This window comes from Malaclemys terrapin, chromosome 23 (assembly GCF_027887155.1).
Source record: "Malaclemys terrapin pileata isolate rMalTer1 chromosome 23, rMalTer1.hap1, whole genome shotgun sequence".
Taxonomy (NCBI): Eukaryota; Metazoa; Chordata; order Testudines; family Emydidae; genus Malaclemys; species Malaclemys terrapin.
This window is the reverse complement of record NC_071527.1, coordinates 11766365-11778951: the sequence shown is the minus strand read 5'-3', so window position 1 is coordinate 11778951 and position 12587 is coordinate 11766365. Positions and strand designations below refer to the sequence as shown.

Genomic DNA, 12587 nt, shown 5'->3' with positions numbered 1-12587 from the left:
CTGGGGTCTGTAACACTGAGCATGGCGCCCCCTTCTGGTGACTAGCTCCAGTTCAGCGCCCCCTTTCTTCTCTTCCACCATTGCAGTTCCCGGAGTCGCGGCTGCCCCATGTCTCAGCCGTCCGGCCAGGTCACGCTGTGATCCCCATTCTGGGGGAGCCTTTCAAAGTCAGACCCCTCTCTCCTATGCCTGCTAGCGAAACCCTTTCTCCGGGGCTCCTAGCCCCCGCTTGGGGCTTCCTAGTCCCCCTTGCCTCAGGCCCCCACCACTGGGCCCAGCCCTCGGGCTCTATAGAAGCCCCACCAGTCCCCTCCCAGGCGAGCTTCCTTCTAGCTAGCGCCCTGCACGCAGCCTAAGTCACTTCCCCTTTGCAGCTTAACTGGCTGATCGGGCCCCCCCTTAACCCCGCTCTGTCAGGGCTGGTGCAGGGAGGGGATCGCAGGGTCCTGGTCTGGAAAAGTTTGGGCCCGCCGATCTCGGGGGTGGGGGAGGGGTTGTGCCGCAGGGATTGGGGCACTGCAAATAGCAGGGAAGAAAGGAGAATAGAATAGGGTGACCAGATAGCAAATGTGAAAAATCGGGACAGGGGTTGGGGGGTAATAGGAGCCTATATAAGAAAAAGACCCAAAAATAGGGACTGTCCCTATAAAATCGGGACATCTGGTCACCCTAGAATAGAATGGGGGGTTAGATGGAGCAGACAGACCGACCAACAGACCACAACCCCTGCAATCGGTGGGGGGTGCGTCCATGATCATTCACTCCCCGTGCGCTCCCAGCTGTTCTGTGTGTGACCCCCCCCCTCGTTTTCCCCTCTCAGACATTGACGAGTGCCGCAAGACCCCAGATATCTGCAACCCCAACGCCACGTGTATCAACACCTACGGAAGCTACCGGTGTAAGTGCCGGGCCGGCTACGTCCCCTCCAGTGGGAACACGACCCTGGGGGGGTCTTGGCAGGGCCTGGGGTTACACAGGCAGAGGTCCTGCCCGAGGGGGCAGCGAGCTGGGTACTGGTCTGGGATGGTGCGCCAGCCCCGCTGCCCTCCATGGACAGGGTCCCTCTGGGTCTCAGCCCTCGGTGGGGGGGGCTCAGCTTCCAGGCTCTCACCTCCCCCCAGACCAGCCTGTCCATCCACTGGGGTGTTTCCGGTTATCTCAGAGCCACAGCCACCAGTGTGCCCAGGTCTGGTTCTGGGAGCGGAGCAGGGGCCAGGCCGGGGAGGGGGTGAGCAGGGCAGCCAGGGCTGGGTGTCTCTCCCCCCTCCCCCCCCAGCAGTGCCTGCATTCCTGCTGCATGGCTGGATTCTCTGCCCTGGGAAGATGGCAGCAGGGGGTGCAGTCTGTACCTAGAGGCCACTGTGGGACCAGCCTGGGGCTCCCTGCTGGAGTCTTTTCCCCCCGCATCCCCAACACACACCAGAACCTCGCACAGCTGGGGGGAGAGGGTTGAGGGGAGATACGTCTGGGATGATTCCACAGCCCCCGCCCCACCCCACTGCGGCTCAGTCCCTCTAGGACGGGGAGGGGGGACGGTTCCTTTCACAGAGATCAGCTTGTGGGCAGGTGGAGGATGGGGAGAAGGGGCTGCGCACATGTGTGGGGCTGAGTGTGTGTGTGGGGGGGTCACTGCTCCCCCTGCTGGGAGAGGATCTATTACACCCATATCACTGACATGGGCTGGGTGTGTCCCTGCTGCCTCCTGCTGGAGGGAATGAGTCCTGCTCTCTGGTGCATGCACCTACCCAGCCAGACCCCACATTTCCCACCCACCCCCCATCTCTCATTTCTCCTCCCTTTCCATCCCCAGAGCTCACCTGCCCCCCCTGCTGGATGATGACAACTCTGCCGAAGCCAAGGTGAGTGGGACATAAACCCCGATTCCCCTTTAGTGCCACGTTGCTTTTCACTGATCTCACTCAACGAGGATTCTGAGGCCAAACTCACCCCTGGGCAAAGAGCCAGTGGCCAGTCCCTGGAGCCCCTGCAGTCCAGCCACGGCCTAGGCCTTTGCCCCCGGGGTGATTCTCACCCTGAGGATCAGCAACATCAGGCTGCTACAACTCGCTTCAGCTTGCAACCGCCATCCCCCACCCTCCCTTGCAAACGCCGGGCACCCCCTAGGGGCCAGACGGGGCATTGCCCGCACTCCCTCTGGCGCCTGGCTTCTGAGCCGAGGGAGCCTCTCGGGACGGGGGGAGGTGGGCTGCGATTCTGTGATCTCTTTTCCTGAGGCAGGCCTGGGCCTTGTTTTGCAGAACCTCCTGGGCAGCTTCCAGGCACAGGTGGGACGTCTCTGCAAGGCGGCGCTGAAGCAACTGAAGCAGATGGAGACTCAGAGCGCTGAGCCTGTGAAGGGGCAGCTGCAGGTGCCAAGTCAAAATTCGGGGCCTTGCTGGGTTTGTTCCCGTTAGGGGGAGGAATCGCTGCTCCTACTCGGATCTAGTCTCAGGGCGATCTATAGGGATGCAGCGCTGAGAACAGGAGATAAATAAACAGCAGCACTGCCCAGAAATTCCCATGCCTGCCTCTCCAGTGGATCTCTGCCCAAGAAGCTGCTCTCCTAGGTTCCTAGGCTAGACGGGACCATTGTGATCATCTAGTCTGACCTCCCAGGCAGCAATGTGAATTGCAGGAGAACTTGTCTTTCTTTTCAGGGGGATTGTGGGAAGGCAGTGGAGGACTAGCAATCTGGGAATGGAGGGCGTGGCAGGGGCTCAGGCACTGTGACACCAACACCCCCCATGTTTGCTTGGCCAGGGCTTCTTGGATATTCTGAAGAAGCAGATAAATCTGGTGGGGCTGCAGAGTGAGAGCGTGGAGCGGAGACACCGGATCGCGACGGAGCTGATGGCCACAGTGGAGATGCTGCTGAGAACGCTGGCCCTGACCCTGCATGACAGCATGATCAGCATCGCATCCACTAACGGCACAGGTCAGCACCTGGCCACGCGGCCCCAGCATTTCCTATCGGGCTTTCATTACCCGCAGCCTATGCTCCCCCCCACCACAGCACCCCCTGCTGGGAGAGGCTGGGACTGGAGTAGCTGGGAGCTCCCCCCACAGCCAGGAAAGCACCTTGCCTAGCTACAGGCTTCCTCCCATGTTCTCTGTTGTGAGCCATGGCCGGCATTGTGGTTGCAGAGTTGGGGCTGGTGGTCAGGCAGGCTGGGAACCAGAGCCAGGAGACCGTGACGCTGCGGCAGAGCAAGAGGCAGATGGAATTAAAGTGGGCCGGAGACCCAGGGCAGAAAAATGAAGGTATGTGATCATCCCCTGTGCTGGGGTCTGTATAGCAATGGGCACGGCCAGGGCATTGGGATCAGCAGCACAGAGCGCCTCCTAGCACCAGGCTGGGGTATGCAGGGGGATGGGGCATGGCCAGGGCATTGGGGGTAGCACCCCGAGCAGCCCCAGGGCCCCTCCTGTCCCCCATTGCATCCATCTCCTCTGTCTCTCGCAGGCTTCACGCTGGCCGGGCTGCTGACATACCAGGGGATGAGCCCCATCCTGGAAGGTGCTGGGCGGGTGGAGGCGCCCGAGTTTGACAAGATCGGCCAGACAGGGAAATGGGCGCAGGAGCCGGGGCGGCCCAGCTACCGTGTGCTGTCGGCCTTCATCAGTGACCCAGGCACCCAGGCGCTTGGCCTCTCTGTCAGCATCTGCTTCAGCCACCTGGTGCCGGTGAGCCCCTGGGCTGGGCATGGGGGGAGGAGAGCCTGGGACAATGGGGGGCAGAGCCTGGGCCCATCTCTAGTAACACCCCCCACCCCGGGCAGCAGGCAAATCCGCCTCTCACACAGGGACAAACTGATGCTCTGTGCCCCCAGCCCAGCCCCTCTTAGCCCCCCAACCTGCCCTCTTGGGGCCTGGGGAGTCCTGCCCCTCTGTGCGGCCCCAGCCAGCCCCCCACCTGCCTCCTGCCCCCCATGCACCAAGTGTCTCTCTGTCCCCAGGAGAATAAGACTGACCTGCGCCTCCTCTGTGCCTACTGGAAGCCTGACAGCAGGCGCTGGGCCACCCACAGCTGCACCCTGCAGAAGCTGAATGCCACCATCACCTGCTGCCAGTGCAACCACCTGACCAGCTTCGCCGTGCTCATGGCCTTCTACGAGCTGGAGGTAGGCGCGGCCCCCGCTGGGGCCTCAGGGCTGGGCTGGTTCTGCCCTTCCCCTCAATCCTCCCCAGCAGAGCAGGAGTCACTCCAGATTCCTCCCGGAGTAAACCCATTCCCCACCGGCGGGCGGGGCCCTGGATCTGATCAGCGGCACAAGCAGCCACCCCCCAAAGGGCGCAGGGAGACTCCCCAGGTAGCAGCGACTGACGTGTCTGCCCACCTGGCCAGGCAGCAGGGGCAGGGGGCTCACCTCATTGCATTTCAGGGCAGGGAGCGTCCCCATCCCCATCGCACAGAGGCAGGGAGGGGTTAAATGGCTCTCTCAAGGGGACATGGGGAGGTGACATCACAGCTGGGAATTGAACCCAGGAGTCCTGACCCCCAGCCCCTTGCTCTGACCCTAGACCCTGCTCCCCTCCCAGAGCTGGTAGAACCCAGGAGTCCTGAGCTGCAGCACCTTAGCCACAAGCGCATCTGTCTGGTGTAAAAGCAGCTCCCTCCCGGGCAGGGGCTCCCTCCCGCCAGGCGGGGGCGCTGTGCTCTCTGCTACAGGGGAACAGCCCCGGCCCCTCGCACTTTCTGGCGCCCCCGTCCTGCAGCAGTCGGTGTCAGGGATTCCCCCTTGGGTGGTGGTGACCCTAGAGCCCCCTCGGCTTCCCATGGCCCTGGGGATGTGGGTCAGCCCCTCGTGGGGGGGGGGGCAGTCTGGGCAGCATCGAATCCACCTGGGCTGCTGGACCCAGCCAGACACTGGTTCCCGCAGGCTGCCCGGTGTCACCACTAGGGGGCTCTCCCAGCCGTGGCAGAGAGCGAGGCCGACAGGCTAGTCCGGCTGTACCCTAAAGCCCGGCCTGGCTGCTGCCTTGGGGGGGGGGGACCCTGACTAACCCCCTCACCCCACCCCACCCCCGGCACAGGACTGGACCCTGGACGTCATCACCAAGGTGGGGCTGGTGATCTCACTGCTGTGCCTGCTGCTCTCCATCGTCACCTTCCTCTTCTGCCGCGCCCTCAAGGGCCCCCGCACCACCATCCACCTGCACCTCTGCCTGGCGCTTTTCATCGCCTACACCGTCTTCCTCACCGGCACCTCCAGCACCGGCAACAGGGTACTCGGTCCTCCCGCCAGCCTCAGGCCCCAATCCCCACAGCGCCCCCTGCTGGGAGCTCCCCCCACAGCCAGCCTCGGGCCCCAATCCCCACAGCGCCCCCTGCTGGGAGCTCCCCCCACAGCCAGCCTCGGGCCCCAATCCCCACAGCGCCCCCTGCTGGGAGCTCCCCCCACAGCCAGCCTCGGGCCCCAATCCCCGCAGCGCCCCCTGCTGGGAGCTCCCCCCACAGCCAGCCTCGGGCCCCAATCCCCGCAGCGCCCCCTGCTGGGAGCTCCCCCCACAGCCAGCCTCGGGCCCCAATCCCCGCAGCGCCCCCTGCTGGGAGCTCCCCCCACAGCCAGCCTCGGGCCCCAAGTATTCTGAGTTCTCCACCTCGACCGCCACACAGGTAAGGGGGGGGGGGCCTGGGCCAGGCTCCACAACAGCCCAGGAGCCTTCTGCCCTGCAGCCCTTCCCCGTCGCCCCCACTCCCCTCCTGCTCCAGCCCCCACAGCCAAACCCCACCCAGCAAGTGCTCACTGCCTCCTTCCCATGTTATTTTTGGGGGGGGGGGCGGGGTTTAGAAGAGAAATGAGGCAGAGCTGGGCTGGAAAGGAATTAGAAGCCAGAGAGAGGGGCTGGGAGCCCTGGGGTCTGTCCCCAGCTCTGGGAGGGGAGGGGCGGGGATCTAGGAGCCAGGACCCCTGGGGTCTGTCCCCAGCTCTGGGAGGGGAGGGGCGGGGATCTAGGAGCCAGGACCCCTGGGGTCTGTCCCCAGCTCTGGGAGGGGAGGGGCGGGGATCTAGGTGCCAGGACCCGTGGGGTCTGTCCCCAGCTCTGGGAGGGGAGGGGCGGGGATCTAGGAGCCAGAACCCCTGGGGTCTATCCCCATCTCTGGGTGGGGCTGAGAGTCAGGACCCCATTTGTCATTTTGACTCGCCATGAGGCAGCCTGGGGGGAGGGGACAGTGGGGGGTCGAGTCCTGCTCTAGCTCCCCCCCCCCTTCCCAGCAGGGGCTCCAGCCGTCACAGGAGTCAGGGTTGTAGCACTCTTGTGCTCAGCCCATTTCTGGACACTGCAGCTTTGCACATGAGAAAACCCGTCCCCCTGCCCCCAGCCTGGCCCTGCCTGTGAGCAGAGACCCACCACGCACCTGGACTCGCCGCATGCAGATGCTTCAACGGTTGCCCGGTGGAACCTGCCGGGGGGGGGGCACCGTTACACTGCCCAGCTGCCCCCACCTGCGAGGCACTCACCAGCCCCAGACCTGCGCGCTGCCAGCATCGCCAGCAATAGCAACGGCCAGCAGGGCAGCCACTCAGCTCCGACGCGACGTCCTCTGGCCACAGGGGGCGCCTTTCCCTTTGGTACGACCGGGTCCCCGGCCCCGCCTGCGGTACGACGCTGGGCCGGGCTGAGCACGGGCAGTGGAGATGAATCCAGCCAGCAGTGATGAACCCCCCCCACCCCTGAGGACCCCGCTCCTCCCCCCAGGGACTGCAGCATCAGCCACCGCCCTTGCCTTCGATGACGGTACGACATGGCCAGAGCTGAAGGAGGCAAGCGGCCCCAGCCTGCGGCGGCCCCCAGGGCTCGGCTGTCCGTGTCTCACTGGGGCACTGTTTTTTTTAAATGATCTTTTAAAAATTATTAAAATATTAAGTTTTGTGACAAAAACAGCTACTTCGAGGAGCCACGTGTGTGGTGGCTGGAGAGAGAACCCAGGAGTCCTGAGTCCCAGCCCCCGCTGCTCTAACCCACTACATGACACATTCTAAGGGCAGCTGGGCCCACAGTGACCCTCAAAGTCCAACCAGCTGCAGAACAGGTCCCCGCGCTCCCTGGATTAACTCCTGCTCCATTGAGAGCAGAACGTCCCGGCTCCATTGGGAAAGGGCCAGTGCTGAGAATCCACCACACCCCCGGGGAAGCTGTCCCAGGGTTCATTTACCCTCCTTGCCGATTTCCAGTGTGACGGTCTCGCTTCCAGCCCTTTGGCTGCGAGACTGAAGAGCCCATGATCACAGTCCCTATAGACTGACAGTCACCCCTTCCCTGTCTCTGCTAATCCAACTGAGCTCCTGGAGTCTGTCACTACAGGGCAGGTTTGCGAATCCTCACAGGCCTTCTGGCCTCTCTCCAATTCATCAGCATCTGGCTGGAAGTGGGGACACCAGAGCTGGACACTAGTTAAGTGGCACTCAGAGCAGTGCCAGATACAGAGTAAAATAACCTCCCTCCTCTTACCTGAGCGTCCCCTCTTCATGCATCCACTGAAAGTTATTTCATTAATAGTAGTGTTAGTTATTATTACGGATCATTAGTACACAAGGAGACTTCAAACATTAAAGTTAAGCACCTGCTTTACCATGGTGCCGATTCAGAATTCTTTCCCACACCCCAGGCAGGAGCTCCTAAACCTCTTGGGTTCTTTTAGTAAAAGCCCGGTTTAAAGTGCCCACTTTCATTTTCTTTGACTTTGTCTCATTCCTCCCGGCTTGTCCTCTCTGTTAACCCCTGGAACGCTCTGCTAACGAGACGACACACAACTAAAAAAAACAACCCCGATTTGTTTATATATATATTTCTGTTAGGGTTACCATTCGTCCGGATTTACCCGGACATGTCCTCCTTTTGTGTGCTAAAAATAGCGTCCGGGGGGAATTTGTAAAGCACTCACAATGTCCGGGATTTCCCCCTCCCCTGGCAGAGCAGAGCGAGCGGCTGGGAGGGCTGCAGGAAAGTCCCGGGCTGGACTCCGGAGCAGCTTCCTCCTCCCACCCCCCCCTCCCTGCATTCTGAGCCGGCCGGCAGCTCCTCCTCCTGCAGCCCGCTCCGGCAACCCTGTGCAGGGCCAGGGACCGGGTTTTGTGTTGTGCAGGGGAGCTCAGCCATGTGTCCGGCTGGCACAGAGCCCAACACCCTGTTCTGAGCAGCAGGATAAGGGGGGGCAGGAGAAGGGACAGGGAGGTTCTGGAGGGGGCAGTCAAGAAACGGGGGGGGGCTTTTGGAGGGGAGTGGAGAAAGTTTTGGGCAGTCAGGGTACAGGTAGGGGGTAGGGTCCTGGGGGGCAGTTGGGGGGGGGTCTTAGGAGGGGGCAGTTAGGGGACAAGGAACAGGGAATCTCAGGCCTGGTCTACACTACGACTTTAATTCGGATTTATCAGCTTTAATTCGAATTAACCCTGTAACCGTCCACACAACGACGCCATTTAATTCGATGTAAAGGGCCCTTTAAATCGATTTCTGTACTCCACCCCAACGAGCGGAGTAGCGCCAAAATCGATTTTAGCAATTCGAATTAGGGTTAGTGTGGCCGCAATTCGATGGTATTGGCCTCCGGGAGCTATCCCACAGTGCATCATTGTGACCGCTCTGGACAGCAATCCGAACTCGGATGCACTGGCCAGGTAGACAGGAAAAGCCCCGCGAACATTTGAACTTCATTTCCTGTTTGCCCAGCGTGGAGAGCACAGGTGACCACAGATACCTCATCAGCACAGGTAACCATGCAGGCTGATAATCGAAAAAGAGCACCAGCATGGACCGTGAGGGAGGTACTGGATCTGATCGCTGTATGGGGAGAGGATTCAGTGCTTGCAGAACTTCGTTCTAAAAGACGAAATGCAAAAACTTTTGAAAAAATTTCCAAGGGCATGATGGAGAGAGGCCACAATAGGGACTCTGAGCAGTGCCGCGTGAAGGTCAAGGAGCTCAGACAAGCCTATCAAAAAACAAAGGAGGCAAACGGTCGCTCCGGGTCAGAGCCGCGGACATGCCGCTACTACGCCGAGCTGCATGCAATTCTAGGGGGGGCTGCCACCACTACCCCACCTTTGTTCGTGGATTCTGGGTCGGGGATAGTCTCGACGCCTGAGGATTCTGCCGATGGGGTAGAGGAGGAGGAGGAGGAGGAGGACGAGCTTGCAGAGAGCACACAGCACTCCATTCTCCCCAACAGCCAGGATCTTTTTATCACCCTGACTGAAGTACCCTCCCAAGCCTCCCAAGCCAGTACCCAAGACTCTGACCCCATGGAAGGGACCTCAGGTGAGTTTACCTTTTAAAATATAAAACTTGTTTTAAAAGCAAACGGTTTTTAATGATTACTTTGCCTGACTTTGCATTCGCGGTCAGTTCAGCTACTGGAAAAGTCTGTAGCTACTGGAAAAGTCTGTTAACGTGTATGGGGATGGAGCGGAAATCCTCCAGGGACATCTCCATGAAGCTCTCCTGGAGGTACTCCGAAAGCCTTGCCAGAAGGTTTCTGGGCAGTGCATCCTTATTCCCTCCTCCATGGTAGGACACTTGACCACGCCATGCTTGCAGCAAGTAATCTGGTATCATTGCCTGACAAAGCCTGGCAGCGTATGGTCCCGGTGTTTGCTGGCATTCAAGCAACATCCGTTCTTTATCTCGCTGTGTAATCCTCAGGAGAGTGATATCGCTCATGGTAACCTGGTTGAAATACGGGAACTTAATTAAGGGGACAGAGGTGGCCGTTCCTACTGGGCTGTTTGCCTGTGGCGGAAAATAAATCCTTCCCTGCAGTTAGCCAAGCGCAGATGGGAAATTGGCCCTGAGTTTTTCGCGTTTGGCTAGCAGGGATCTTCCCTGTTACCAGCCACGCGGTGGGGGGAGGGTACCGTGATCATCCCAGAGAATTCATGGCGAGGGGGGGGGTCGGCGGCGGGGGGGGGTAGTTTGGTGCCTGCAGGGATCTTCCCTGATACCAGCCACGCGGTGGGGGGAGGGGTACCGTGATCATCCCAGAGAATTCATGGCGGGGGGGGGGGTTAGTTTGTTCTCTGGTGCTGCTGAATGTTAACAGAAAAACCGCAGCACTCTACTTGCCTGAAGGGGCCCAGACAAGCCCCCCCACACTGCCCCCCCCCAACTGGCTGAGATTGGCCAGGCTTCTGCAGCACTCTACAGGCTATGCTTGGTATGTGGGAAAGGAGGGTGCAGAAGCTGTAAAACAATGGCTTACCATGGCCGCATGCAAGCCGAATTCTGTTGCCCAGACCTGTGATCTCTAGCAGCAAAGCCACAAGCACTCAGCATTAAGAGGCAAAATGCGACCTTGCACAGAAATCACATGTGCTATGTAATGTGAACAGTGTTGGTCACCGTGAAAGAGTATAAGCATTGTTCTGCAAAATGTAGCTTTTAAAACAATTCTCTCTTTTTTCCCCTCCCTACAGCAGCTGCAAATTCCTCAAGCCTCCCTCCTCCATCCCGAAGGTTATCACAGATAAGGCGTCGTAAGAAGAAGACGCGGGAGGACATGTTTTCTGAAATTATGCAATCCAGCAGGAGTGACAGAGCTCATCTGAATGAGTGGAAGGAAACAGTTTCAAAGTATAGGAAAGAAGTCAGTGAACGTGAGGAGAGGAGGGACCAACGTGAGGAAAGGAGGGACCAACGTGAGGAGAGGAGAGACGATCGAGATGAGAGATGGCGGCAGGAAGACCAGAGGATGAAGGATGCAACGCTGGGGCTGCTCCGGCGTCTGGTGGAGGTTCAGGAACGGCTGCTGGAAAACAGACTGCCGCTTCAGCCCCTGTTCCACCCTCCCCCCTCCCCATGTTCCGTATCCTCCTCACCCAGACGTGTAAGAACGCGGGGGGGGGAGGCTCCGTACACCTTCCCATTCCACCCCAGTAGACAGCCCAAGCAAAAGGCTGTCATTTTTTTAACCTTTTCTTTGTGGCTTTTTCCTTCCCAGCAATCCTCCTCCCAAATACCACCCGGGTTCCCTCCCTCTTTTTCTAATCTATTAATAAAGAATAAATGATTTTTAAATGATAGTGACTTTATTTGGTTTGAAAGAAAGCTGGGGGAAGGGGCAGGGTGGGTTCCTTACAGAAAATCAGTCAGTAAAGGGGGAGGGTTTTCATGAAGGAGAAACAAACAGATATTTCACACGGTAGCCTGGCCAGCCATGAAACTGGTTTTCAAAGCTTCTCTGATGCACAGCGCTTCATGGTGTGATCTTCTAATCGCCCTGGTGTCTGGCTGCGCGTAATCAGCAGCCAGGCGATTTGCCTCAGCCTCCCACCCCGCCATAAAGGTCTCCCCCTTACTTTCACAGAGATTGTGGAGCACACAGCAAGCAGAAATAACAATGGGGAGATTTCTTTGGCTGAGGTCAGAGCGAGTCAATAATGAACGCCAGCGACCTTTTAAACGGCCAAATGCACATTCTACCACCATTCTGCACTTGCTTAGCCTGTAGTTAAACAGCTCCTGACTCCTGTCCAGGCTGCCTGTGTATGGCTTCATAAGCCATGGCATTAAGGGGTAGGCTGGGTCCCCAAGAATAACTATGGGCATTTCAACATCCCCAACGGTTATTTTCTGGTCCGGAAAGTAAGTCCCTTGCTGCAGCCCTTTAAACAGAGTAGTGTTCCTGAAGACGCGAGCGTCATGAACCCTTCCCGCCCAGCCCGCGTTGATGTTGGTGAAACGTCCCTTGTGATCCACAAGTGCTTGCAGCACCATTGAAAAGTACCCCTTGCGGTTTATGTACTCGGTGGCTTGGTGCTCCGGTGCCAAGATAGGGATATGGGTTCCGTCTATTGCCCCACCACAGTTAGGGAATCCCATTGCAGCAAAACCATCCACTATAGCCTGCACATTTCCCAGAGTCACTAACTTTCGTAGCAGCACCTGAGTGATTGCTTTGGCTACTTGCATCACAGCAGCCCCCACAGTAGATTTGCCCACTCCAAATTGATTCCCGACTGACCGGTAGCTGTCTGGCGTTGCAAGCTTCCACAGGGCTATCGCCACGCGCTTCTCAACTGTGAGGGCTGCTCTCATCTTGGTATTCTGGCGTTTCAGGGCAGGAGACAGCAAGTCACAAAGTTCCATGAAAGTGCCCTTACGCATGCGGAAGTTCCGCAGCCACTGGGAATCGTCCCAGACCTGCAACACTATGCGGTCCCACCAGTCTGTGCTTGTTTCCCTTGCCCAGAATCGGCGTTCCATGGATAGAATCTGCCCCATTAACAACATGATCTCCAAAGCACCGGGGCCTGTGGTTTCACTGAATTCTGTGTCCGTGTCCGTGTCCATGTCCTCATCATGCTTGTCGCTGCGCTGCCGCCGCCACTGCCTCCTCGCCTCGTTTTTCTGGTCCTGGCTGAGCATAAACTCCACGAGAACGCGCGAGGTGTTTGCAATATTCATGAGTGCTGTCTTGACCTCAGCGGGCTCCATGCTTGCCGTGGTATGGAGTCTGCAGTGTTCACCCACCCAGGAAAAAAGGCGCGAAAATGGTTGTCTGCCGTCCGTTGCTTTCATGCAGGGAGGGAGGGAGGGAGGAAGTGAGGCTGTACCCAGAACCACCTGTGACGATGTTTTTTGTCCCATCA

At 58.9% G+C, this 12587-nt stretch overlaps 1 protein-coding gene across 1 annotated transcript in view; it reads left to right on the top strand.

Annotated features, from left to right (window-relative positions):
- Positions 1 to 6661, top strand: part of LOC128828463 (adhesion G protein-coupled receptor E5-like) — a 30161-nt gene extending 23500 nt beyond the window's left edge. Inside the window, 9 exon segments of the mRNA XM_054013160.1 lie at positions 821 to 1010; positions 1811 to 1859; positions 2259 to 2369; positions 2761 to 2935; positions 3145 to 3261; positions 3464 to 3684; positions 3957 to 4121; positions 5035 to 5583; positions 6326 to 6661. Coding sequence (XP_053869135.1) covers positions 821 to 1010; positions 1811 to 1859; positions 2259 to 2369; positions 2761 to 2935; positions 3145 to 3261; positions 3464 to 3684; positions 3957 to 4121; positions 5035 to 5583; positions 6326 to 6661 — 1913 coding nt within the window.
- Positions 6662 to 12587: the final 5926 nt, after the last annotated feature.